The sequence below is a fragment of the Clinocottus analis genome, unplaced genomic scaffold (genome assembly GCF_023055335.1).
Source record: "Clinocottus analis isolate CAN_PGR_092001 unplaced genomic scaffold, fCliAna1.0.p SCAF_26, whole genome shotgun sequence".
NCBI classification, from domain to species: Eukaryota; Metazoa; Chordata; class Actinopteri; order Perciformes; family Cottidae; genus Clinocottus; species Clinocottus analis.
This window is the reverse complement of record NW_027175998.1, coordinates 2,652,501-2,680,074: the sequence shown is the minus strand read 5'-3', so window position 1 is coordinate 2,680,074 and position 27,574 is coordinate 2,652,501. Positions and strand designations below refer to the sequence as shown.

At 47.8% G+C, this 27,574-nt stretch overlaps 1 protein-coding gene across 2 annotated transcripts in view; it reads right to left on the bottom strand.

Annotated features, from left to right (window-relative positions):
* The window catches only part of slit2 (slit homolog 2 (Drosophila)), a 79,146-nt gene that overhangs the window by 18,447 nt on the left and 33,125 nt on the right, over positions 1-27,574 (bottom strand). The window contains exons 5-15 of one of the 2 annotated variants that reach the window (XM_068591874.1): positions 10,553-10,624; positions 9,681-9,752; positions 8,961-9,032; positions 8,688-8,851; positions 8,218-8,356; positions 6,598-6,669; positions 6,330-6,401; positions 3,058-3,129; positions 2,742-2,885; positions 2,140-2,303; positions 1,810-1,833 (exon numbers count right to left, since the gene is read on the bottom strand). In XM_068591874.1, the coding sequence (XP_068447975.1) occupies positions 1,810-1,833; positions 2,140-2,303; positions 2,742-2,885; positions 3,058-3,129; positions 6,330-6,401; positions 6,598-6,669; positions 8,218-8,356; positions 8,688-8,851; positions 8,961-9,032; positions 9,681-9,752; positions 10,553-10,624 (1,067 nt within the window). The remainder of the gene's footprint in view (positions 1-1,809; positions 1,834-2,139; positions 2,304-2,741; positions 2,886-3,057; positions 3,130-6,329; positions 6,402-6,597; positions 6,670-8,217; positions 8,357-8,687; positions 8,852-8,960; positions 9,033-9,680; positions 9,753-10,552; positions 10,625-27,574) is intronic. The other variant, XM_068591875.1, reaches the window with a different exon arrangement.

Below are 27,574 nucleotides of genomic sequence, written 5' to 3'. Positions count from 1 at the left end.
AAAATAAGAGGTGAGGTAAAGATGAGGATATGAAGAGATGGGAGGATGGGGAATGAGAAGCAGGAGAACGACAGAGCCATCGGTCTTGAGGGGAAACGTGTGGGCTGGAATGAAGAGAGGAGAGGAGCAGTAATAAAAGGAGGAGAGGAAGAGGGTGGGGAGTAAAGAACGAGCCGGGGAAGTAGACTGGAACACGGAGAGACGTCTAAACTCAGACACAACACAGGAGCGCAGGAACAGAGCGGCAGCTACGGAGGAGTGGGAGGAGAGCTACAGCAGCACTGAAAGCAAGAGAAGCCCTGACACACACGCACACACACACACACACACACACACACACACACACACACACACACCTGTATACCAACAAACATGTGCACACACACATAGACACAGCCCATCACAGAGAGGAAAAAAGACATGATCAGATTGTATGCATATTCCTATCGTTGTTGTTTGTAACCAGACAAGAGGAGTCACAGAGGAGGGGTCAAAGGTCACTGTGGGAGGTTAGAGGTCAAAGGTCAGAAGGCTGGCTCATGGGGGGAACGAGAGGAGAGGGGTTCGGAGCTGACGCGAGGATCGTGTGTGTGTGTGTGTGTGTGTGTGTGTTACTTACAGCCGACATGGTGTACTCCTGAGTGTGTGAGAGAGGCAGCAGGAGAGAGAAGAAGGGATTTCACTCGTTTGTTTGAACAGGAAGGGGGAGATGAAAAACGGAGAGGGGGAAGAAAGAAAAAAAACGCTGCAATATTTCTGTGTTCAGTCCTTCAGCCAGTGATTCATTTCAAGGGGTAATGACTCGTGAATGGTGAGAATCGTGCCGGCACAACAGGACCTTTGGTCGGGGAGCTTTTATCACGGCCAGCTTTGCTCGGAGCGCGGCTGTACATACAGAAATACCAGATCCAAGATAATACACCGTAAAATAGGAGTGGCATGGTGCAAAATGTAAAATTAAACTTGTAGACGTGCTGATCCAAGGCGCGATACATATATTGTAGCGCAGAATAAAACACATGTTTGTTCAACTTTTCATCCGCAAAAAAAAAACGTTCCTAAATTATTCAGCTTTGCCGCGTTATGTGCTATCTGGTGCTTTGAAAACCTCTGTTAAACCCCCCGGTGAGTTAAATACTGCAGTGCAAACACACACACACACACACACGCACACACACACACACACACACACACACACACACACGCGCACACACACACACACACACACACAAACACACACACACAGGGGTCTCCTCCACGTTGCTGCTGCGGTAATGACCGCCTTCAGCCCTGCTACTGATCTCGTATGCACGGATGATTTGCATATTTCCCATCGGCCCTCTGTGCGCGGCTAACTGCGTGACCTTTTGATGTATCCGCGGCAGGCGAAACGCACGCAGATGCTGGCGGACGCGCGTGCACTCGTACGCTGGCTGTCATTAGCCTTGGCAAAAAAGTGAGGAGGGCTGGTGTCTGTAATCTGCTTTCAATTATACATTCTCTAAAGTCTCTCCTCTGGTCTTCATAGAGTTTCACGTGCAGTGCCCGGGGTGACGGCGGCTTTATTAGTCCGATTCCCTCCCACCCCTCCCCCCTCTCCCTCCTCCCGTCTGGTGCCCGCTTGGACGAGATGCAACATGACATTGTCGTGGCAGTGAAAAGGTGTCAGTCAAAGCAAAATCACTCACTCACACTGGTGTTGGGAGTGTGTGAGTGTGCAGCATCCGCTGTGAAGGACCAAACACACACACACACACACACACACACACACACACACACACACACACACACATGCTCGATGTACAATACCTGGGATGAAATACTGTTCTCTAGCTAATGGAGAGACAGAGACAGAGAGAGTAAAAGTGAAAAACAACGAAATAACAAGAAGCCAATATATAGTGTGTATGCGCGCGCGTGTGTTTGTGTGTGTGTGTGTGGTTAAATGATAGAAAGACAATGCTGAGGTTAGTAAAGAGAGGCTGAGGGAAAATCCCAGCAGGAAGACACAGAATGAGAACTCGGGACAATTTGGGTATCACGTCCTCAGGAGCCTGTACGCGTGCAAGTGATCGTAAAACAGAAAACCCTTCAAAGGTCGATAAGTGTGTTCACGGTTAACGCTCTGGGTTTTCCTACCTGAGCAGCGGAACTTCTTGCTCTTGATCTGTCCGATACGTTTGTTGGCGAGCCGCCGGGGGCTGGTGCAGCGGGCGCCGCTCGTCTCGATGGGATTGTCCTGCAGGTAGTCCGCCAGCCACTTCAGGTGGCAGTCGCAGATGAACGGGTTTTGGGCCAAGTGACTGTCACACACACACACACACACACACACACACACACACTTAATTATTTAATTATTTCAATGCTCTGTATCTGCAAAAACCTACTGAACTTAGCATGAGGCTCAGTAAAAAAAAAGCATATAGATTTATGTTACATTAAGACACTGTTATAGATCAGCCTGCAATGTGCTGTGCGTTTTAGAAGATCATCTGTGTGTTATTTTTGGATGCATGGACTATATCAAAAATCATGAATGTTTTTTCTGTTCATTTGTGAAAATATAACACATTTTTGTTTACGTCAGCAGTTGTGAAGCTAGAATGATTGACAGCTAATGCTCAAAATGTCACACCTTCTTATCCACAACATTAAGTCCAGTCACTGAGCTGTGTGTGCGTGTGTGTGTGTGTGTGTGTGTGTGTGTGTGTGTGTGTGTGTGTGTGTGTGTGTGTACATACAGTGTTTGAATGGCCCTCAGAGACGAGAAGGTCCCCTTGGCGATAGTCTGCAGCTTGTTGTCATAGAGGGAGAGCAGATTGAGGTTGTGGAGGTCCTGAAATGCGTCCACGCGCAGGCACGCTATCTTGTTAGCATTCAGTAACCTGAAAGAAAGAGACGGAACGGAGGAAGTGTTATAGGTCCCGGCTTTCAATCACGACGTCTCTCCACTCCGTTGACAATGCTTGAGGCAAGCACTTTCCAGCAGAATATCAATGACGGGGGCTCTCAGCTGCAACTCCAACTGTGTGTGTGTGTGTGTGTGTGTCTACTCACAATAGCTGCAGAGAAAACAGTCCCTCAAACAGGGCTTTGGAAATCTCAGTGATCTTATTCCCATACAGCACCCTGTGGAGCACAAACACCGCATTAATAAGTTAGGAATACGATCACACGTATCATCCAGTGAGACTATTAATATTCACACTCGGCTTGTACAGCGAACAGAGCCAAACCCAGTCCCCACTACCTTCTTTTCCCACTGGCGTCTGTTTCTGACGGGAGCGTTTGTTAACCTTTTCATCAAACATGAAATCAATAATCATTTAGTGCTAAAAAGAATAAATAATCTGTGACAGGGAGCGAGTGAATTTACAGCGTTCGTGTTGGCCCGCGGGGAACAGACGCTGTAAATCTGAGCGTCGCTGATGAGGAATGTCTGTCAGCTGCAATATACCCCACTTCCAGAACCTCACAAGGATCCAAACCTTTGGAAAATCACATTTTAACTCCAATAAATTGTTCTGGTTTCATCAAATATGTATATTCTGCAGATATGAATTCCACTTCTGTTCATTAGTTGCAAAGAAAACAACATGCCGACGCTGTAACCCAAGATGGCGACGGTGAACTCGAGGCTTCGTAACGGCAGTCTGCAAACCAATGGGTGATGTCACTGGTTCACAGTCTACAATGTGGACCTCAATGCACCCCCCCCCCCTCCTCCCACCTCCATACACACACACTCAAGAGAACCTGGATTGAAGGAGGACATCGTCTTTCCTCTTTTTGGATTCGAGCGTGTGCATGGGTGTCCCGTTAGTGAAGGGAGAAGAGAGTGTGTGTTCTGTTGCAGGGCGAAGTTGTGTAGCTGTGTGAGTGGCCTTTTTGTAAATGATGTCAGCCTCAGTGATGTTTGTGTAAAGTGAGTACAACTGTGGTCCATTTGCTCGCGTCCATCAAATGTTGTATATTGCGTATTGATCTGCGTACGACCTCAGCGTGGTGCTGGAGCGATGTGGTAATGGTGGAGCGGGTATTTTGTACACCGAATACAATTATAATTAGAATGAATAAGGTTTTAGTGAAGATGACACAAACATAAATGATAAGACCTTAATCAATAATGATTTGATTATTTTTCTTGGCGGGTTCCAAGGCAACATCAACAAAACAAAATGCCCCTGGCTGTATGTTAACACTACGGACATGAAGTTCAACAGGTTATGAACACCCTTCATCTAAATGTCACAATAAAAAAACTGCTGCATAAATCTGGCTGCGGTGGGAGTCGTGCACACCGCTGTCAGAGCGAAGCATACACAAAACGGTCTGGGCTGAGACTGCCACTGCCTTGGCCAACGAATACCTTAGATGCTCCCACACACAGACACACACAGACACACACACACACAAGCTGGGAGAGCTATCAGTCATCTTCATGCTCCACGCCGTGTTGAGCTGTGTGTCGGCAGCCTAAAGACATGTGTTTCAGATTGGCTTTTTTCTTTTTACTCCACTGTGCTGAGTGGCCGTCCCTGAGAGACCTGAGGTTGGGAAACGCACAATGCGGTTTAGTGGACGCTTCATTTACGCCCCACACGCGCATTAGCACGTACTGTTTCACACACACACACACACACACATGCACAGGATCGATTGGCTCATTTACGACCTTATCTAACCGAGCCCTGACTCACGGTGAACACACATTGCAGTTTAACGCGCAGGCCGCAGAGCATTTGGTGCGTCAGCATGGACGCGTGTCCCATTCTCTCAGTGGCGAATGTGTAATGAGGTGGCAGAAGCCTCCATTCAGCAATTCGACATTTATGAATTATTGACTTTGGAGAGACGGGACCTTAATATAACTCCTCCGTGAAATAACTTTGCACCTCCACCCTCCACCCCTCCCTCCCCCGACCCTCCTCTCGCCGCCTCCCTTCCCGGAGCTTCACACGCAAAGTAGAGGCCTGAGATCCAGAGCAAAGACGAGTCCAATTTGGGAGTTTTTTATTTTAAAAAAAAAAGAAAAAAGATTTGATTTGGCAAATATTTCCTGCCATAATAATAAGATAAGTCCAGTAATGTAAGAAACAACAAATAATAAAAAAAAACTCACATGAGCCAAAACTATTAAACAGAAAGGTGCACAATAATTATTATTATAATTATAATTATTCTAACTGACCCTTTGTTCAGTGTCACTTGGTTACTTTTACTTTCAGCTAATATTAACATTAACCTGAACTATGATGTCATGATTTTCGCCCCCGACATTGTAATCAAACGAGGCTTTGACCTGATAATGTAGCTATGCAGCTTGGAAGTAATGCTGCAGTCGTTTACAACGAAAGGTGAATATCAAAGACTGCATGTTAGAAGCTGCTGGGCTGTGGACTGCGAGTGTGAACTCTTGTGTTTAGGATTTTGGCTGACGCCATCTTGTTTATTTTGCAACCAGTAAACAGAAGGGACCATATTTGGCCTGCTGAGACGCCGTATAAAGCTCTGGGAGCGACCTGTCAATCACCTTGTAGCCCTGAAGCATACTCCTCTTTATGGTCTGTTTGACTGTACATGGACCATCATTTACAAAATGAACATCACGCTGTATTGAAGAAGACTTGAAACTAGAGATTAAGATTATAAACTCATGTTTACAATGTTTGCTGAGGGAATAAATCAAGAGAGAGTAGAGTCATTTATATAGACTTCTATACAACCAGACGAGTCGCCCCCTGATGGTCAGTAGAGAGAATGCAGCTTTACCACATGAAGCATAGACTTCTATACAACCAGAGGAGTCGCCCCCCCGGTGGCCAGTAGAGAGAATGAGGGTTTCAGGCCCTTCTGCACTGTCTTCACTTTTCACAAACGGAGGTTGCCCCCCGGTAAATATTTGATGATATACTAATTAAAAAGCACCCTGTCAAGTCTTTCAATCCAAAGTCCCATGTTATAGATGCTAAGTAAGTAACATCCCGTTATTCTGAAAATGTTCCACTGGTAACCATCACAGACCGACTTCCTGCTTCAACTTGACCTGTGCAATGAGGGATCACTTCAGACCGGCTCACATTAGTTTTCCCTCCAAATAAAGTTGTTGAGAATATTTGGCTAAACTGTTTGTCTTGACTGATGATTATTTACGCGTCTTGCTCGCTTTGTTGTGGCTACGTGTGTTTCCCAGGCCCCAGAAATGAACTTGGTGAGTGCAAAGGGGAACATGTCAGACAGAACGGACGGCTAACCGGCGGACTCAGAGGGCCGTGTGGCGTTTGTGTTTTTGTGCACACTGGAATAGAAACGCATCACGCAGTACTCACAGGGAGTTGAGGGAGCGCAGACCTTGGAAGGCGTCCGAGGCCAACTCTGATATCTGGTTGTTGCTCAAGTCTCTGCGAGGAAGGGAGCCGAAGAAAAAACGGAAAAAAAGAGAGGCCGATTGGGAGAGAGCGAGAGAGAGAGAGAGAGAAAGAGAGAGAGAGAGAGAGAGGGAGACATCAAAAGTGTAAGAGGTCAATACAAACAAGGATGGAAACACAAGTCTTTGTGGGTGGTTGACAGGGTGCACGCTACTCCTCATCTACTCACATCCTGCGCAGCTTCTTATAAGGAGAGAAGGCTCCGGCTGGGATCACCTTGATGGCGTTCTGCTCCAGTCGTCTGGAACCAAACACACACACACACACACACACACACACACACACAGACCGTTGAGGAGCGGCATTAACACCGGAGCTATCTCCGCTGTATCGTTGGCTGCTGCTCGGCCCCTGGGAGGGTGGAAGGGGCCCGGCTTTGGGGAACATTCCCAGATAAGAAGCTTTGATGCCCGCTGCCAACGTCTGTCACGGTTGTTTGATGTTCCGCCCTCTTTGACCTGTGTGTGTGTGTGTGTGAACTCAGACGCACACACAAAAACACATTGAGCGATGTGGGCAGCGTTCCATTAAGTGCCCGTCCTGACTCAAAGCGAGCCAGGCCAGAGGGGGGAGGCAAAGAGAGCAGGAGGGGGCGAACAGAAGAGAAAGCAGACCCGAACAAGCGTTCTCTAAACATTTTACACATTCAGTCGCCGTGACAGGAGAGGCAGCGCGGAACACGATTTGCAAACTAACCATTTGATCGTGAAATATTTCCCCAAAGAACACTTTTGTTTTTTTCATTTGCGGTTCTCCTCCGATCGAGCTCCACGCCGGACTCTTTCTTCATCACTAACATGGCTGACGGATCACACGGGAGGATTGTCATGTCCAAGTCTTCAATAAGGTTTTAGGACGCATCTAAAATCAACCGAGACAAGTCCAAGTCTATTCCACTGAACGTCTGGTCAAAGATAATCTCCACTCAACGGTAAAGTCCATCCAGGTCAAGTCAAATTAATGTCAGTTCAAAGTCTAAATACAATCTCAAGTCCAAACACGTCCAAGGTCGAGTCTGAAACGAGTCGAGACAAATCCAAGTCAAGTTGAAAATCACGCCCAAGTCAAGACCCAGAGTTTGGTCAAAGCGGGTCTTATGTTGGGTCTCAAACCGAATGAAGTTAGCGGCTTGTGAACTTGCAGGGTCGGCGGTTCGATCACGAGTTCCCTCTGCTGCCGTCAGTGTGTGTGTGTGTGTGTGTGTGTGTGTGTGTGTGTGTGTGTGTGAATGGGTGGCAAACTACAGAAAAGCACTATTTAAGTATAAGTCCTAAAGTCTTGTCAAAGCAGGTCTTGAATGTTTTCAAGTCACGTCTTTAGAGTCGAGTCTCATGTGGGTCTCGTCCACATCCAGAGACCTCCAGTCTCACGTCTACAGATCCGTTTCGTACTTAGTCCCTTTAAATCTGCTGGGTTTATCTGCCCCCCCAACGAGATAGAGATATGATTAGTCTTGTCCTTCACATTAATCTTCCTATTCTTCCTCACCTCATCCCTTTATTATTTTCTTAAGCAGGGAAGAGCCGCATGACCAGGCTTTCTCATTTCACACACGATGGTTTTATTATTCCACCGCGCGGCGAGAGCGAGAAGCGGTGAAACATAAGAGCCGGCAAAAGGAAAAGGAAAGCGGAGGGAAACGCGGCGCAGCAGAAATACCACTGCACCGAGAGCAGGCGTGCAAGAGCTCGTATAGTAGAAGAGCGCACGAGTGTGCATGTAGAGTAAAGGCAGTTTTATATATATATATATATGTGTGTGGGTGTGTGTGTGTGTGTGTAAGCCTTACATCTCAGTGATGGTTTCGGGCAGGTTGGTGGGTATTTCCGTCAGACCCTTCCCTCTACAGTCCACGATGTTGTTGCTGCAGGTGCAGGACTCCGGGCACTGTAACACACTGCAGGAGGAGGAGGATGACGACTGGTGACCTGCACAGAGACAGAGGCCCGGTGTTATCTATGGGTAACAGTCATGGGAGAGAAAGAGAGAGTGACACTGTCCCTACATGTGACAGTGACCATATCCACAGTACTATCCACAGAACACTTCAGCGACGCCATGCAAAGGAAGATGAGTACTTGCCTTCATCCCCGTCTTTGAAAAGCAAAGGACGGTGAGAGTAGAAAGAAAGAAGCAAAACGAGACAAAGCAAAGGATGAGCTCGCTGCAGCGAAACGACCAAGCAGACGGAAGTCACGGGAGAAGAAAAACAACAATAAAAAAAGCCAAAACAAGACCCCCCCCCCCCCCCACACACACCTGCGCAGGCGAACTCCTTCTTCTGCACCTCGGCCACGTTGTGCCCCCGCAGGTGCGGCGGGGCCATGCACTGCGTGTAGAGGCCCAGGCGTGGGCGCTGCCGCAGCCACTCCGACAGCCAGGCCACGTGGCAGTCACACTGCAGGTTGTTGGAGTGCAGGCGACTGTGTGGGCGGGGGGGGGCAAAAAGAGAGAGGAGGATGTGTGGTGATACACTCAGGGGGGCGGGAAAACACAGAAGACATGTCAATCAAGCGGGTGTTTGCCACTTACAAGGTCCTGAGCTTGGGCATGTGGTTGAAACTGGCCACGGACAGCCGGCTGATGTTGTTGTTGTTGAGGGTGCTGGGGAGGGGAGAAGAGAGAGCGTGTCATCATTTTGGTCTGCAGTCGGCCAAACAGAGAGGGAGGAGGTGGGTGGGTGCTGAGCGTGATGTGACCATGTGATCTTGATAATCTTGATAATCAAACATCTGTTTGATGAAAACATCTTTGCCTTTTTTTTGTCAGACACAAGAATAAAAACAGAGTTGAGACTGCAGGATGCACAGTCGATGAGTGATCTTTTTTGCAAAAAAAGAAAAAGAAAAGAGCAAGTTCCACCTGTAATTCATGAAATTATAATATAATTATTCTGTTACATTGTAGGTTGGCCGAAAGAAAGAATGCAAATGTAAACTGGAGTAGGCTTATGAATCAGTTCTGCATGTATAAACGCAGCGAATTATCCATAATTCGTTCTTTTGTAATCAATGTCTTCGCCTCACTATCGGTGAAAACGAATATCTTGTCCGGCGAGGAGTCTGCACGGTGGCTGTGGGATCTTTAATTCGTTATCAGAAGAAGTGATGCTCCGTGATCAGCATCAAGTGTCATTCCTAAACGCGTATATACGATGTCCCTATTTTATTTTTTTCCCCAGGAGCCGTAACGCAGCCCTGCAAAGGTCAACGAGGGCGTTGACGGCGAGTAAGTGAGTGGACGGGTACTCACAGCACTTCCAGGTCACGCAGCGCTCGGAAAGCCCCGTCTTCGATGCAGCTGATGTGGTTGTAGTCCAACTGGCTGCACACACACAAGAGAAAAGACAAGAAGCTGTTACAAGACGTGTCAATATATGATCAAGTGAAATTCTCCCTCGCACTCACTCACTTTCTCCTCTGCTTTACTTCTGTCTCCAGCGCTCATTGTTCTTTTGTACGCTTCCTCTCCTGCTCTCGTCTATGTGACGTCTAATTTGTACACGTCGCTCTTTACCTCCTTCCCCCTTTTTTTCTTCCTCTCTCTCTCTCCCTCTCTCTCTCGTTCGTTCCCGTTTTTTCTCAGAATCGCTTTGCTGAAACAATCTAATTAAGACGTAAGGACGGTAAATCATGTGCTGTCACCCACATGCTAATGCACACACACACACACACACACACACACACACGCTGCCCTGTCCTTTTACAATAATTGCGCGGCATTTCAGAAAGAATTATCACGTGAAAAAATAAAAAAGAATTGCATCAAAATAGTCGGAAAAAAAATCCATATTTCTGGAATTATCGCTAGGCAATTACTCCACCTGCAAAAATTACCAATAATTATCTACAATCATCATAACTAGCACTGAGGCCAAACAAAGAGAAGAAACAACGGAAATGACAGTGACATACACACACACACACACACACGGCTGCTAACGAGCAGCGGTGCCAGTCAATACAGCGAAGCAGGAGGCACATGACATTTAACACAATGAAATATTGATGCCCCCCCCCCCCCTACTCCCCCATGGGGATGGGGGCTTGTGCACACATTAGAAAGTGAGTTGTGTGCAGATGTGCATGTATATTTTGCATGCGCAAGGAAAAAGTGCCACTTACAGGTTCTTGATCTCCACGGCTCCCCTGAAGGCTTTCCTCGGGACCCCCTGGATCTGGTTCTCGCTGAGATCCCTGGGACAGAGAGAGGGAAGGGTGAGGAGGGGGAGAATAAGGAGAAGAGAAGGGGGGGGATTAAAAAAAATAAAGTTAAGCCGAGCTGTCACAGAGTCACTCGCTTTGCGGCTTGATGTGATCACTTAAATGTGGCAGGGGGGTGGGGAAGAGTGCGGGTGGGAGGGGGGAGACTTCAGAGCCAGACAGATCTTCTGCAAAATTAAGTTCTGTGCACGCAGAGCGCCAAATGTGATCGGCTGTCTCTGCTCGTCTCTCGGTGACGTAAACCCTCTGCGGGCGCCAGCCGCCCGTCTGCTTTTTGAACGTCGGCATCACTCGATGTATGCGGGGCCCTGGAATGACCTGCAGGGGGCACTGGTGACCTCCGCTTGCCACGAGGCTTCCTCCTCCCCAACAACCCTCTCCTCCTCCTCCTCCTCCTTACTCCTCCCTTTTGATTTTATGGACTGAGTGATGGATATGTGTGTGAATGTGTGTTTGTATATGTGTGTGTGTGTGTGTTCGTTTGCGTATGGTGTGGTTTACAGAGATTACATTTTCAGCTACTTTAACTAAGCTGCGGCTCGGAAAACAGCAGAAAGAATGAAAAAAACAGTACATTTACTGCAGTTTGCGACACACACACACAAACACACACACACACACACACACACACACACACACACACATACACGTGTACCTCTGCGCTCACATAAGAGCATAAGCACACATGAACAGGTGACTCACGTAAACTAAATCCGCCGCCTGCAGCCGAATGAAGTACTCGCCATTGCAGGTTGGTATAGCAACTTGATTTAGTGAAGGACACACACACACGCGTACGTGTTCAAGGATGTGCACACAAGCAGTGAGATGAAATGAGGCGGAGACACGCACATGGTCAAATATCAGAAAAATATTATGTAGAGCAGAAAGGATGGGAGCGGATTCAGCATCTGGAGGGACAAACAAAATCATCTTCTCTGTAAACAGGACATCTTAACGGCACCTCGGACTGCTGGACTGTGTGTGTGTGTGTGTGTGTGTGTGTGTGTGTGTGTGTGAGAGAGCAAGGTCCGCCGCTGATGCACACCCAAGCTCCAGACAAGACCGTTTAACCCTTCACTGCTGACCCTCCAGCTCTTGACCCCGACTGTGGCGACGTGACCTCCAGCGTGCTAATCGGCTAACAGCTAATGCCCAGCCACATTCCTCACATTCCTGCGTGTGTGTGAGTGTGATCGCCTGCGTGCGATGGTATCAATCAGTATGCCAGGTATCATCCGTCTGCCGTGTTTCCACCTGCTGCTTCCGCACTGGCATCTGAAGTGATGCTTTGTTTGCAAATGATAAAGAAAAATGAGTCTCGAGTGGTTTTTGTTCCGCGGGGTTTTTCTGTCGTGGCCTTTATGTCCAGCTGAAATGACAAAACGAGACGCTTTAATGCAACCGAAGGACGGGCCAGTCTTTTGATTGACAGCTGAGACGGCAGGGGCACAAAAGCGCACAACCCTCGGTGCAGACGGCAGCCCTGGTGTCTGCAGCTTGTTAGCAAAGGGGCAGATGGAAAGGACCTCGACGCTGGAACAAAACGGTGAGAGTCGCTGCTTTCTGCGAACACAACTAAATACAAAACCGGCCTCTTTTTACCGCATTGGAATCGTGGTCACTTGGACATTTTTGCAGTTTGGACAAAGCAAACAAGCTGAAGGCATCAACTTTGGCTCCGCCGAGTTCACGCGAGGGGGAAAATAAATGTGGCCCGGACGGAAAATCTAATCACCTGCTGCAAAAAGAAATCAACGTTACTCACAAATGTAATTTTACCTGGCTTTTTTGTGAACCGGTTCCGGCCTGTACACACAAACATGTACACACACACCTACACTCACACTCACACAAATACTGCAAGCTCACGTTATGTTTCGCTGCCCGGATCAATCAACAAGATCCTGAAATAAGACTCTACAAATAGAGCAAGATGAAAAAGAGGCTTCCCCTTTTGCTGTTTTTGTAAACACTCACACACACACACACACACACACACACACACACACACACACACACACACACACACACACACACACACACACACACACACACACACACACACACACACACACACATTTGGCCGGTCTGAAACAAATAGAGTGGCTACTGATACTGTTTTTACAGGACGGGGTGGGAGGTGGGCCTCTTTTAACCGCTGGAGCTTTAAAGCCAAATAAACAGTAAGGAACACACACACACACAGACGCACACACACACGCACACACTGCAGAACATGTAACCTGTGTCCACTTTATCTCCTGTCGGATGCAAGAATCAGTAGAGGCTTGTTCGTGTGTCACATGGGAGTGGCCGCACACGGACCTCGCTTTGAACTGACGCTGTTTACACGCGTGCTTAACATGTTCAGCTGGGAGCGCGAGTCACTTTCACAGAGAGAGCAACGCACCATACAAAGTGGTGTGTGTGTGTGTGTGTGTGTGTGTGAACATCCCGATGCACTGAGGTGATTGGAAATTGATTTTCCACGTCTCTCTGTCGCCGACCGACGACAAGAGCGACTACACACACTAACATGCATATGCATGTGATTGTCAGTTTGTTCTTAAGGAGGCCGCTATTCATCACTCGGACCACCAGAGAGAAAGAGAGAGAGAGAGAGAGAGAGAGAGAGAGAGAGAGAGAGAGAGAGAGAGAGAGAGAGAGAGAGAGAGAGAGAGAGAGAGAGAGAGAATAGCACGTTCCCCCCTATGAGGAAATTGACTTCTTAGAGATTTAGGAGTGGATTTTCTTTCTCTGCTTTGTGCCAAGCCACCTGATTCAATTCCATCTCTAGTTAAACGGTTTTGGTGGATGTCCCACCCACCACTTCCCCTCCCCCTCTGGCTTCCTCTCTTTCTCCTTCCCTCGTTCCTCTCCATAAGCCTTTTCTCTCTCTTTCTCTGAAATCGCTCCTGCTTTTGGACTTCCCCAAAGTTTAACCCCTCACCTCTGCCCCTGTGCCTAAATCGGAAGGTTACCCTCATTAAAAGAGGCTCCTGCTGAGCGGTGTGTGTGTGTGTGTGTGTGTGTGTGTGTGTGTGTGTGTGTATGAGTCTGTGGGAGTCTGTGCGTGTGTGTGTATTTTTGTTTGAAGGGGCCGGAGGTATTAAATCTACACAGGAACTATATCACGCTGCTAAGTTAAGAACCTGAAACACACACACATATGCGCGCGCGCACACACACACACACACACACACACACACACACACACACACACACACACACACACACGGTTGCTGAAAACTGACAGATGTCAGCACACTTCTCTGATGCAAAGTAGGAAAACAGACACCGGTAACGCGCTCACGGGAGCACTCGTTTTGAACACCAGCGCCGCTGATCACACGATCTGGCGTTGGACTGTGTTCATGTTTGCTATTTGGATCAAAACGTTGTGAACGTGCCTCGGTGAACAGGTGCCATTCATGACGAAATACTATTTTTGTTGAGCGTAAACGTGTCTGAGAACCAAAACAAAAAATATGCAAATTGAAACGTCTTTAAAAAAAAAAAAAGATTGAACCAGCAGATGTTAATCTCCAGCTGATGTCGGGTGAAGGGTCACAAAGGGGCGGAAATTTTCCGGTAAATTTCCGTATAGTTTCCACGGGAATTTTGGCTCGGGATATTTTGAATAAAAGAAATGTCCTTAAGTTTCTTGCAAAAGCATATAACAGGGAACTTCAATGTAGTTGAGAACAAGACTATGTACGCCGAGCTCAGCTGGACCCTGAATGCAGCTGGTTGGGATCATTGTTTGTCAGAAACATAAACGTAAACATAAAACATTCTGTTGTTTTTGAACGTTTTTGTCATCAGTGTTGCGTCTGAACGTTGCAGCCCGATGCCTGGCAAGTGTGAGAGCGCCGAGTTGCGTAGAGGCCAAGAGCGGTATTGCAGACAGAGATTTCAATTACAGCTCGCAACACATTGAAAAAAATAACTGAACTAGTTCATTTATTGGAGCTGTGAACTTAGTTCAACATTTTGAATTACGGACTATGAACTGAACTAGTTCATGTAGAAAGTGAACTTTCCCAACACTGCTTGTCATTAGCATATTGATTACTTGGTAAACTGAAGCCATGTCCATTTCAATGCCAAGTTTATTTTTATACAGTAGACTTTTTACAACAGTGAGAGTCGGACGTATGTATGTCCACGCAAAAGTACACCATCACCTCGATTATTCGCGGCTTTCGAAATGTCAAAAAAGTCATTTTTAAAAGTTGTATTATCAATGTTTGCATGCATGACTGCTTATGACAAGGTAAATACAGTTAAATTACCTCCAAATTTCCAGTTAATTCCGGTTAATTCCCGATAATTCCCGTATATTCCCGTTCATTCCCTTGGAAAGTTTCCAACTTTGAATATTCCCGGAATTTTGCAACCCTAGTCGGGTGTCATGCAAAAGAACAAGAACAAAAAGAAGAACGAGAAGGATCAAACGAACAGGAAGGAAGAAGAAGGTAGAAGAAAAAGAAGCCGGAGAAAAGCAGTTTTGAATTGTTTTGGTGTTTCCTTGTGGGCCGAGATCTTTGTGAAAATTTGTCCAAATCGCGGAGACGTGGTCTTTTTCTAAATCTACTGACCTTCCTCTTTGTCTGTTTTTCTCACCTCTGGTGGCCCAGGATATGTGTGTGTGTGTGTGTGTGTGTGTGTGTGTGTGTGTGTGTGTGTGTGTGTGTGCGTGACAGAGTCAGGTCTCCAGTGTTAAGAGCTTAGTGCTGCTTTTCTAAAGGGCCTTTTCAGAGCGAGAGGGGCTTTTGACGCCCTGCGCGTCTAAGAAGACCTGGGCATGAAAGAGCAGCACTCAATTCTCACACATGCACCCCTCATCCTCCCTTTTCCTCCCTCCCACTCTGCTCTTTCTCTCCCACACTGGACACACACACACACACACACACACACACACACACACACACGCATGCACACTCTCACCTACTGTTATACAGTTTCTCAACCTCTTTTGTATATGCCCCACTGCCACGAGATTCTTCCCAGGTCCAGCAAGACTGCGTGTGAGTGTGTGTGTGAGTGTGTGAGTGTGTGTGTGAGTGTGTGTGTGTGTGTGGCAGGGTTTAGCCCGGAGTTGGCAGAGCAGTAAACTAATCATCTTGTTCAAATCCCTTTCGGAGACCTTAATCCTATTAAGTGTAAGAATGTGTGAATGGGCGAAGAGGGAGCCGGAGGAAAAAAAAGAGAGAGAGAAAGTGAGAACGAGAAAATGTGAATTAAGAAGATACAGTGAGACGGATGCTTTGCAGGGTCTGGAGTTCTGGTGTCTGGGGCGGGATGGTCATGAGTAAAAAGTGTGTGTGTGTGTGTGTGTGTGTGTGTGTGCGTGTGCGCAGGCTTGTGTGTGTGTGTGTGGACCCTTCAGCTAATTCAGGGAGCAACGGCGTGAAGTGGACCCCCAAAGATCACACTTCTGTGAGCAATTAGGAGGAGAAAGACACCCCGAAGAAAGGAGAGGAGGCGAGGCGGGTTAGGGAGGAGAGGAGAGGAAAGGAGAAGAGGATTACTGGACACACTGGGGCAGCGCCAGCACCTGGGAATGTGGAGGAATGTGACGGCACGTCCTCCTGGAGATCTTGGGTGGCTTACTTTTAAAAAACTGAGCGCGAGCGACTTTAAAAAAATAAACATGCTTCTTTACTATTTGCACTTTCAAGACATCCGAGTTATTAAGCAGAATCACACACACACACACACACACACACACACACACACACACACACACACGCACACACACACACCCCTTGTCTTTCAGCCGCTCTCCTTTAAACTAATATTGACTTTGCTCGGCAGATCGACGCTCGTCTCCCCGACTTGTTGTCTGTTTTCTCTTTGTTCCTCATCACGCCTCACACACACACACACACTTTAAATGCCAGGTAAGACGGTTGCTGTGGTTACCGGAGCAGGGTGGACACCTTGGGGACAATTTGAGTTGACGGAGAGGGTGTCCCCTATGTGTGTGTGTGTGTCTCTTTCACGTCTCTTTCTTTGCAGACTCGGTGAAAACGCGACGACAAAGCTGTGAAAAAAACATCAGGGAGAGTGTGTGTGTGTGTGCGCGTGTGTGTGTGTGTACGTGCGTGCATGCGTGTGTACATGCATGTGTAAAACCAGACTGGAGATTAGTCAGTGGTCTAAAGCCGTGACATCATCGGGAATGTTTACACGAGTAATTATAGAGGAGCGACGAATACATCTGCTGCACACAAAACACACACAGACACAGGCACATACAGACACACACACACACACACAGGCACACGCACGCACGCACACACACATACACACACACACACGAATATATAGACACACACACACACACACACACGAACACAGAGGAGAAATGGACGGTGGCTTGCAGTAATACAGTAATTACCCATAAGGAGAGCTGAGAGGCACCCAGTAATGGAGGCACGGATCCCCCTGTAATCCTGATGATGATACTTAGATGTGAAGCTGCCTCGGCAGGAACCGTGCACCTGTGCCGCGCTGACTCAAAACTTCAATGTCATCAGGTAAAATTCAAACAGTCGGAGGAAACATCTCCCTCCCACAGGAGCCCATAAAACCCTGATTCTCCTTTAGATTGGTGTGACTAACACACACGAGTTTCCTGGTTCACAAGAAGAAAAACACACACACGCTCACACACACAGTACCCATTTGCGTGGCCTTTGGCGAGGAGTGATTTTTAACGAGTGGAATATGACTACACGGATGGATAACACGTCTAAACTGGCAACTAATGAGACTGCGAGGGGTCCTCTGATGTTCTGGAAAATGAAGAAGAAAAAAAAGCAACGGATGTTTTGCTCCAGCAATCAGGACGAGTTAATCGACCTGTAAACATCGATTTAAAACTGTTAAGAGCGTCAAATTGCCGCCTGGGTTTTGAGGCCGGGCTGTCAGGATGGATATTCCAGGAGCGGCCTCACGCACTAAAGACTTCCTGCAGGTGTTTCAGTCTCACGAGTGACCGCGCTAACCGGTGACGCGTGGCTTTGCCTGCAGCGACTCGCGTGAACGATTAGCATAGACAATGAACACAGACCAGTCTGGGATTTAAAGTAGATTGAAGGTGTTTTACTTTGCATTTTGCACACTCTGTTTAAACTTAATTAATGTCCTTAAATACACACTGCACAGCTATTCATATTCTATTGTGTATATATATGTTACATATTTTGCTCATTTTGCACACTCTGTTTACATGTAATTTAGCTATCAAACGTGTTGATATGGCATAACTACTTTTGCAAGTACTGAATTTGCGCTTTCTGCTGGTCCATTCGGGGTTGCATCCTCGTCCTCGTCTGATATTTTTAGCACAGAGGAACTCAGTGGGAATCAAAGTTGTAGCGTCACATCTCTCCCTGCGATTCATTGATTCCTTCCGTGTCCACGCCGCTTATATTTCACTTTCTTCCTGATGTCTTTATCTCACCTTAAAGCCCCCCCCCCCCCTCCACACACACACACACACACTCCCCCGTCCCGTCCCCCCATCTGCCCTGCTCCCTGTGTAATGAGTCTAATCCATCAACCAGACAGCATTAATCGTATTCCGATAGCGGTGTGTTCGCTCGCTTCTCTCTGCTGTCTCCGTCTCTACGAGTCAATACCCCCCCCCCAACACCTACACCCTGCCTATGACGGAAAGGCCTTGTGTGTGTGTCTGTGTGTGTGTGTGTCTGTGTGTGTGTTTAAACCAGCTCAGCAGTATGACCACATTTATTGCAGCCTTTGCCTGGAAGAGTGTCCAAAACACACACTCGCAAATACACACACACAGCCAAAATGGCCGCGCAGCCAAACCACCGGTCCTCGACCACAAGCTTTTGGGTCAGTGACATCACATCCTTTTCCTGTTTGCCTCTTACGTTGCCATACAATAGGAGAGATGAATAGAAAGTGACAGCACATGGACGTGTGTCTCTCTTGCCAGGTCAGGAAGTTTTTTCTTTTTTCACCCACGTCTTTGACCTGAACTGCCACAAACTCTGTGACCCAATCAGCCTCCTCCTCCTCCTCCTCCTCCTTTCCATTTAAGAGCCTCAACATCTCACAAAAGACCCTCTCGCAATTGGATAACGTATCAATCGGGCGCCCGACAATCCTTTTGTCATTTTCAGACTCAGCTTTTCCGTCTATCTCCCCGCCTCCTCGCGCTTCGCTCCGTCCATCAATCAATCGCTGCGTCAATCACTGAATCATTGCAGCGCACTTTTCATCCATCAATCACTCGCTCCTTGCCGTCATCCGTCACCAGGTTAAAAAGTACAACGCTAGAGTTCGGGAGTGGGGATATTATATTAGTCTGGTTCCTTTCGCCGGTTTGGAAGCGGGTAAACAAGCAAAATAAACAGCTCATAAACAATTTAACAGCGAGGAAAATAAAGCGGTGGGTTTTGTTCCCCCTCTAACGACGTTTTTCAGAGTGACTGACGGCCGAGCCTTGGAGGAGACGGTTTGCGGTCGGGTAGAGTGCGTTAGTACATCAGGGAGGAATGTTTATGTCGTGTATGAGTGGAAAGAGCCATTAAGTGTGTGTATGTGTGTGTGTGTGTGTGTGTGTGTCTGTGTGCAGAGGCAGAGGACTGCAGCGGAGATGACTTACTCACCCTGGTGTCATTATTCACAGTTTACAAACCATGACAAGACAAGACAATCACACACACACTTTCCCTTTCTCTCTCTCTCTCTCTCTCTCTCTCTCTCTCTCTGGTGCGCACAGACACACACACAGACACACACACACATCTCCTCTTAATTCAGCACTGTGTGCGGTTTTGTCTTTCCTCCCCCGTGTTTACCCAGCAGCTTGGGAGTGACATGCTGGCGAGGCTTCCTCATGCATGCACACACACACACACACACACACACACACACACACACACACAGATGGAGTGACTAACAGAGAGACAGACACTCATTTGAAGGGAGACGTCACCTGGCAAAGCGCTCGGCTCGTTTTCCGGCGACAGAAGCACTTTGGTTGAGTTGAAGGTGGTTTTAAGTTCAGCGGCGATCAAATATTTCTAACTCCAGACTTTTCTGAGTGAAACCGAGTGCTTTTAGTGCCTGAACGCAACCAAGAGGAGGTTTTCCGGCTTCGGTTGGAGCCGTGTTCAACATCCGCACTTTGTGACCCGTCAACAAACTCATTAATTCGATGACTTTGAAACGCAGTTTTAAATCAGTCCATGAAAGTTATTTAAAAGCAACGAGTGAATATGAATGAGTCATTAGTCATATTCGGTGAATATGACTAATGGTGTTTCCATGTCAGATTAATCGCCGGTCTTGATTGATGAATTACTTGTTGGGTCAATAAAATAATGCCTGAGAACAGTGAAGACGCGTGTCACCGACTGACGACCCACAATGATGTGGTTTACTATCGGGGAGACACAGAAAACAGGCCAATAAGCAGCTCAGTGACTCGAACCATCAATCAATTATAAATGGTGATAACTTCTTCCCTCCCACCGGGATCACGCTCAGCCCTCCCGGCTCCAAACACACACCGGCGTTTGTGTTTTTTTTCTCACGCGACTCCATCAAACTCAATGTTTTGGTCTTGTCCGTAGGGAGCGTCACACGCACAGCATTTTCTGGCACTTCGTCAAAAGGCCGACGACGTTTTTCCCAGAGGTTCCCTCGTGGTGTCTTTCTCGGGTTGAAAATGCAACTAAAAAACAGCCGGACGGAGATGCATTCAGGGGCAGAAGGTGTGTGGAAGAGGCCGGGGGGGAGACGGATCACATTTCCCCCTCCTGTGCGTGTGTGTGTGTGTGTGTTAGAGACAGAAAGTGTTTCCTCCCCCGAGGCCTCTCACTTAAACTCGGTGTGAGAATGAACCTCTTGTCAATCGTCTACTCGGGGCTGTTTAGGGAAATGAGGGATTCGTCAGTCAGCCCCGCTCGGCGCTGCTCGGGAGGCCGACGAGGCCGCGGCAGTTTACGGTATCCGACCCAGCACCTGCGCGACGCTTTTAGCCCATAGAGAGCGGGGGGGGGGGAAGGAGAGGGAGACGAAGGGGAGGACAAAAGACGGAAGAACAACATTAGTGGCCGTCAGAAAGAAATCCAAGCGCCATTCAGAATTTAAAAAAAAAAGAACAAATTGGCATAGTTTGTGCTTTTCTTTTATCGCAACTCCACCTCCTCCTCTCTCTTCTGCTCCGACTCTATTCAAGATGTCTCCAGGAAAAAACCCCTCGCCTCCCCCCCCCCCTGTTTGCCAGCCTCCTGGCAATGGCGGGCTAGCTGAAATATTCCTCTTCAAATAGTGTTTCTCTCCGTCAATGTTGTCTTTCTTTCTTTTCACCACCGCCGAGGCTCGGGGTCACACACACTTGTCACTCCGGACCAGCTGTCCTGCACCATCTGTCCACTGTCCGCTCTGCACACACACACGCACGCACACACACACACACACACACACACACACACACACACACACACGCACGCACACAAGCACTGAAATGCTGGCACTCCAAAAAAAAAAAATCACGGCCGTTACTGGCAAAGAGCCGCGAACAATTTATGTTTATCAGACTGTATCGAAAATAAATACAATATCTGACAACGATCGCCGAGCGAGACAAAGAGCGGGCGGGAACGAGAGAGAAAGGAGAGCAAGTAAACACTTCCCAACAAAAGCCCAAACCCGTTTCGACATGGCCGACGGTGAACATGAGAAGTCATGCATAATGTAAGCTACTTGTGCGCCGCCTTGGCCGGTTCTGTTTTTTGTGTGTGTGTGTGTGTTTGCGCCGCATTTTGTCCAAACACCATATGTGTTGAAGTGAGCAAAATGTCTGTGTGTTTATGCATATGTGTGTGTGTGTGTGTGTGTGTGTGTGTGTGTGTGTGTGTGTGTGTGTGTGTGTGTGTGTGGCATTCCTATGAGCAGCGGGTTGGAAAGACGGGCCCATGAAAGCAAACAGTGTTGGCCATTAAGTCTCCTGGACAGCAGCCAGACAACACACACGCATGCACACATACAAATACTCGTGTGCACACGCACACACACAGAGGAGGTTTAGCTCGAATGATGACACACACACACGCACACACAGAAACTTTAGCTAGCTAACAGTGGCAAAACAAAACGCGTAACTTGTCATTTCGATAATGTCAAATGGAATTACTATGTTTACTTTTTATTTTCTTGACCAAATTAATATAAAAAATACTTTGTAAATGAGCTGAAAAAATATATTTTCTATCCAATCCAACCATTTGGCAGTACCTCCGCAACCCACTAGAGGGAGATCTGAGGCGCACCATCGGGCCCTGACCCAGTTGTTGAGAACAGCTGCAGTAGGGGGCGCTGTGTGAGCGACAACACATAACTACTTTAGCTAAATTAGATTAGCAGGGTGTGTGTGTGTGTGTGTGTGTGTGTGTGTGTTTGTGGGTGAACTGGGAGTGTCAAATTAGTTTGTAATGCATTCAACAGCTGTGACACAAATACACAGCCCTGTATGTCACACACACACACACACACACAGACACAGACACAGACACACACACACGCAGACACACACATATACCAACACTCTTACATACACATACACTGATTAACATTACCATAATACCAAACTCCAGCAATGACCTTTAAGAGATTGACTGACAATGTGACTGCATACGGGTGCGTGTGTGTGTGTGTGTGTGTGTGTGTGTGTCTCTGTGCAAGCGAGCAGCAGACACACAGCATTCAATATGTGTGTGTGTGTAATGGAAGAAGTGGAGTGATGTAATGAGTCTGTAATAAGGCTGAAGCTTAATCCTGGTGAAGACAGACATGGACCTCTCACCCCTGCCTACACACACACACACACACACACACACATACACACACACACACACACACACACACACACACACACACACACATACACCCTGCCCTTCTTTCCTTCCTTACACAGTCTCTCTTCGTTCCCTCGTCTGCCCACATTCTCTTCTTTCCTATACCTCTCATCCTTCCTCTTTATCGCCTCACGATCTTTCCTTTTTCTTCCTTTCCCACCATCCATCTTCCTTACCTCATCCCACTGGCCTTTTTTGCTGTTGTCTCCATTTACACCCTGCTCATTTCATCTCAGTTCCATCTCCGCCTCTTTGAGGATTCTCATCCTTTGCTCCCTTCATCTCCCCCCCCCCCCCCCCTTCTCTCAGTTAATACTGTAGAGGGCGTTGCATGCTTCCTTTAAGTCCTCTATATTCAGCAGCGCAATAAAACATCACCACACACACACACACACACACACACACACACACACACACACACACACACACAGTCAGAATTTCTTGTCTGGCCCCGTTTTTGGAGGCAGAGCTCTTTCCTGGGGTTCCTTCTACTTGACACTACTTGAATCTTTGCAGAAGTCCGTCAGCCATCATGGTGTGATTTTAAGCTCAGGCCCGAGACGACACATGGAAGTTTCTCCAAGCTACATGCGTGTTCAGTCCTGCACGTTCATGTACAGTTCCTCTTCATCTATCTGCCGTAACAACTGTCAGCTGCTTGTGTCTCTCCAAAAATGATGAATACTGTTCTGCTTTTTGTTGATCCCGACCCAAAACTTAAAAAACGTCATATCATGTGCTCAATTTCCCACAAGTTTTTCTTTTGAACGTGCCATATTTTTCCCCCCAGGAGAAAGAAAGAAAAACTCCTCTGCAGCCTCTGTCTGTAAGTGATGCGTTAAATGTCTCCGGCAGCAGCCACTGTGGTTCGCCTGGAATAAACAGGAGGAACCGCGGTGGCAGAGGACGGTCAGGAGTGTGGGACCTGCAGGGTTCTCTACTCAGAGAAACTACATCCACCGGCTGGACGTGGTGGGATATCATTTACAGAGTGTCTGAGACCGGTTGCACCCGTCTGACTGCTGAGAAGAAGAAGAAGAAGAAGAAGAAGAAGAAGAAGAAGACGCAGTGGGAAAATGACGTCGGAATAACTGCCTGGGACACACACACACCCAAACACAGACACACACACACTGATTGACAGGTTTTCTGCAGAAGAAATAAAAACTCACAATATCACGCCACTTGAATGCAGCACAGACCACTTTGTTCTGGTCGCAGAGCGTCTGGAGAGGCTGGCGTTGTGACATTGTTTCCTTTTTTTTTTAACTGAGCGGGGGTGTGTGTGTGTGTGTGTGTGTGTGTGAGGGGGGGGGGGGGGGGCCCGGTTGAGGCCATGGCGAGGCTGCCGGAGCGAAGGGCCGCCTGACTTAGAAAGAGAAGCACTCCAAATACTGACAGGCGGCACTTGAGACGGGCCTTGGAGAGCAGGGGTCCCGCTGGGCCATTGTACTCGACGCGCAGGTTAACGAGACGCCGCGTCCGCCTCCAAACCTCCCGCCGCGTGCACTTTTTGCCCTCTTCCCCCCCCCCACCCGTCACCTTTTATCTTGCGTTTTTCTCCATGCAATTTCTCTTCTCACCGATAAGCAAGAAAACAATTTGTGTGGGGGGGTGGAGTGTGGATTTATCTGCTCAAGTCATGACTTTATTCGCCTCTGCACGTTCCTTTGAAAAAAAAATGTTTTATTGGATTACGCTGCTCCTTTTTATTCCGCTCATTGCCCATTTATTTCTCTCTCTCTCTCTTTCTATCTCTCTCTCTCTCTGCCTTCTGTATCTTTTTTATTTGTAGGTCTCCCTCTCTCAAGTGTACGCCGCCATTCATAACTCCAGGTTATCATTTCAAAAGGCTTTCAATTCAAGTCCCTTAAAGGGAAGACGGTATAAAGAGGCTGCCCCGGGGGGAGGGCACACACACACACACACACACACACACACACACGTGTAAACAAACACACAGGTCTTTTTTTTTTCTCCGTTTTTTTACAAGATAAAAACCCACACCCTGTTTTTCTCAGGTAAATATACACGGAGGCTAAGTGGTTTCTAAGAGACACCAGCAATTACACACAGAAAAGGAGGAAAATCCCTGATTGCCGAGTTTAGTATTCTGTGTTGACTCCAAATAAGACTTTCTTCTTTTCTCCCCCTTCTCCCCCTCTTCATAAGCCCTTCTCGTTCTCTTTCTTCTTCGCGCTCTCTTTTCTGTCTTTCTTGTCCGTCTGAGTCGGTCCGTCAGTCACGCCTGGCTGCCGCTCTCTCAACGGTCCCTGTTGCTCTTTCTCTAAAAAGCTCTTATCCGCCCTCAGGGCTCGACTTATAATATTACTGTACACCCCTCTCTCTCTCTCTCTCTCTCTCTTTCTCTCTCTCTCTCTCTCTCTCTCTCTCTCTCTCTCTCTCTCTCTCTCTCTCTCTCTCCAACACACTAATGGAGGAGAGACGGACAATGGCTGCACTAAGTGAGCAAAGAGCCACTGGACAAACTGGGAAAAAGGAACATCTTTATGAGCCTTTTGGGTCTCTCTCTCTCTCTCTCTCTCTCTCTCTCTCTCTCTCTCTCTCTCTCTCTCTCTCTTCATTTGGGTCCAATGTTGGACATCTTGGGTCAGATCAATAATCTCTTTGATGCGCGTGTGTGCCCGTGGACACAAACAAAAGAGCGTGCAGGGGGAGGGGGGGGGACAATGAGCCGGCCGCTCGGCCACACTCATGTTGCTTATTTTACTCTTCTTTTTTCTTTTTCTTTGTTTAATAATGGCTTCCCGGGGAGATTTGGGATCTGCTCGTCTAGGCTGAGAGAATCCTAATAAAGTGGAAAGTGTCTGACACTCACGCTCAAACACACACACACACACACACACGCGGTGAACTAAATAGAGATGTACACATCTCCATTTAAAAAAAGCCTCAATCAACGCCAAATAAGTGACCGCTTTCTCCGCACTGCAGCAACACTGTGTATGCATGAGAGGCTGTGTGTGTGTGTGTGTGTGTGTACACTGTATCTTACCTTAACCATGGGAAATACCCGCTGCACGTTTCAATTACATGCGCCCGTTTCTGTGTGTGTGTCTCTGTGTATGTGTTTGTACGTGTGTAAGCGTGGCGGGGGCGTTCGCAACCGCTCTATTGATGAGAGAATGAAGTCATTTTTCAATGCGGGGTTAAGCGCTGCATTATTGCCGCCTCATTTGGCTCCTGTGGGCCACCATAGCCCTCCCGTCTGGTTTCCATGGCACGGAGGGAGAACAGAGAGGGGAATGTCCCTGCTTACCAGACTGCAAGTTCATCCATCAGCTCACACACACACACACACACACACACACACACACACACACACACAGGGGCAGCAGGCAATAAGGGCTTACCCCACTCACAGTCAACTTTCCCACAAAGTTGCAACAAATCAAGAGCCACGGCGCTAAGCCTGCTAAAGTCGGCCAATATCACGTTCTGCGCTGATGGTGCTCGGTTATACGGAGATGCACACAGGGGAAAAAAAAACACACAAAAAAACCACTCCGCCGAAAAAAAGGATAGAGTTTCTACTCTACTGGTGTTCGGTTCACACAGTCCACAGGACGGGGGCTCCGGTGTAAATAAGGGAAAGTCTCACAGGTGACAGCTGAGTTCCTTGCCTTGTCTGTGTGTGTATATATAGAGAGAGAGCGAGAGAGAGGTATGTGTGTGTGTGTGTTTTGAGTGCATTGTGCAACATAAGCGTGCACCAGCTCACAAACACTGCAGGGATTGTCCACAGTAATGGGCTGGGATGCACCTTTGTGTGCACGTCGGCTGTCGGGGGGAGAAAAGAGAGAGCGCGGGCCAGTGGGTGAACGAGAACCTCTCTTTTGAGCTGAGTGAAAACGTCCCCGTCGTCCTTCGTCCTTTCTTTTGAATCCCCCCCCTCACCCGAGGTCGGCTCCCTCTCTTTCTCTGTGTGTGTTTACTGTAAACATCTCCATGCATCACTGTCATATCGGCGCATTCATCTTCCCGCGGAGGGGCCGGCGTCCCCCCCAGCGGCGCTCCATTCACGGCCCGGCATCGCGTATGTGCGGATGCCGACCACCTCTGCGACCTTTTTTTTCCGTTGTTGCTTTCGAGCTCACGTGACGTTTTTTTATAGAATTTTAAGAATATGACAGACGCACACTCAAGCTCTTGAACGCAGCTTATCACAGCGCTTTGTGTTCAATCACTGGAGGCCGATTAAATATCACGTTGGAGGACCGCCCTTATTTAAGGAGAAGGGATGTATCTCAAACTACCAGACATCTCTGCTTCATTAAATGACTTCCCCTCAAATGTTCCATCTCGGCAATTTATCCTTTTCAAGTGAGTTCAAATCAAGTCATGTTGCCCCAAAACACAAATTTGCCTCAGAGCAATACGTTTTCCACGGTGACCAACAACACTGGTTGCACATTGGGAGGGAGTCCTGGAGGCCTCAGGGGGGTTACGGTACCGGCTGGTGACCTTTGTCATCCCCCCTCTCCCACACGCCCCTGTCCCGTACGTCCGGTCCATTCTTGAATGCCTAGAGAGGATTTGATCAAATTTGGCACAAGCGCCCACCACAGAAGGGTGAAGTGATCTGATCTTGGAGGTCAGAAGTTTAAGGTCAAGGTCACTGTGACCCTCTGGACAGATATGGATGTAAACCTGACTGGTCAGCGGAAGTAAAACACTTCAGATGGGCAAATAGTGTTGTATTATTTATATTTACTGCCTGGCCTTAAATATGTCGAGCTGAACTTGTCGATCTTGATGCGACCAGCTGATTGACTAAAGGCTGCTTTATACTCGGGTTTTATGCAGAGACGCAAGCACGCAAGACCTGCAATGGCGCCTTGCGTCGTCCCGTCAGCCCTCTGACAAAGCTACGCAAGCCGTTCGCAGCCCGCGTGACTGTGATTGGTCCGCTAACCACATCCTTTCTGATTCTCGCATTTCCAGTTTCATAGCATAAAACCGCCATTTTTAAAAGCCATATCCCAAACACAAA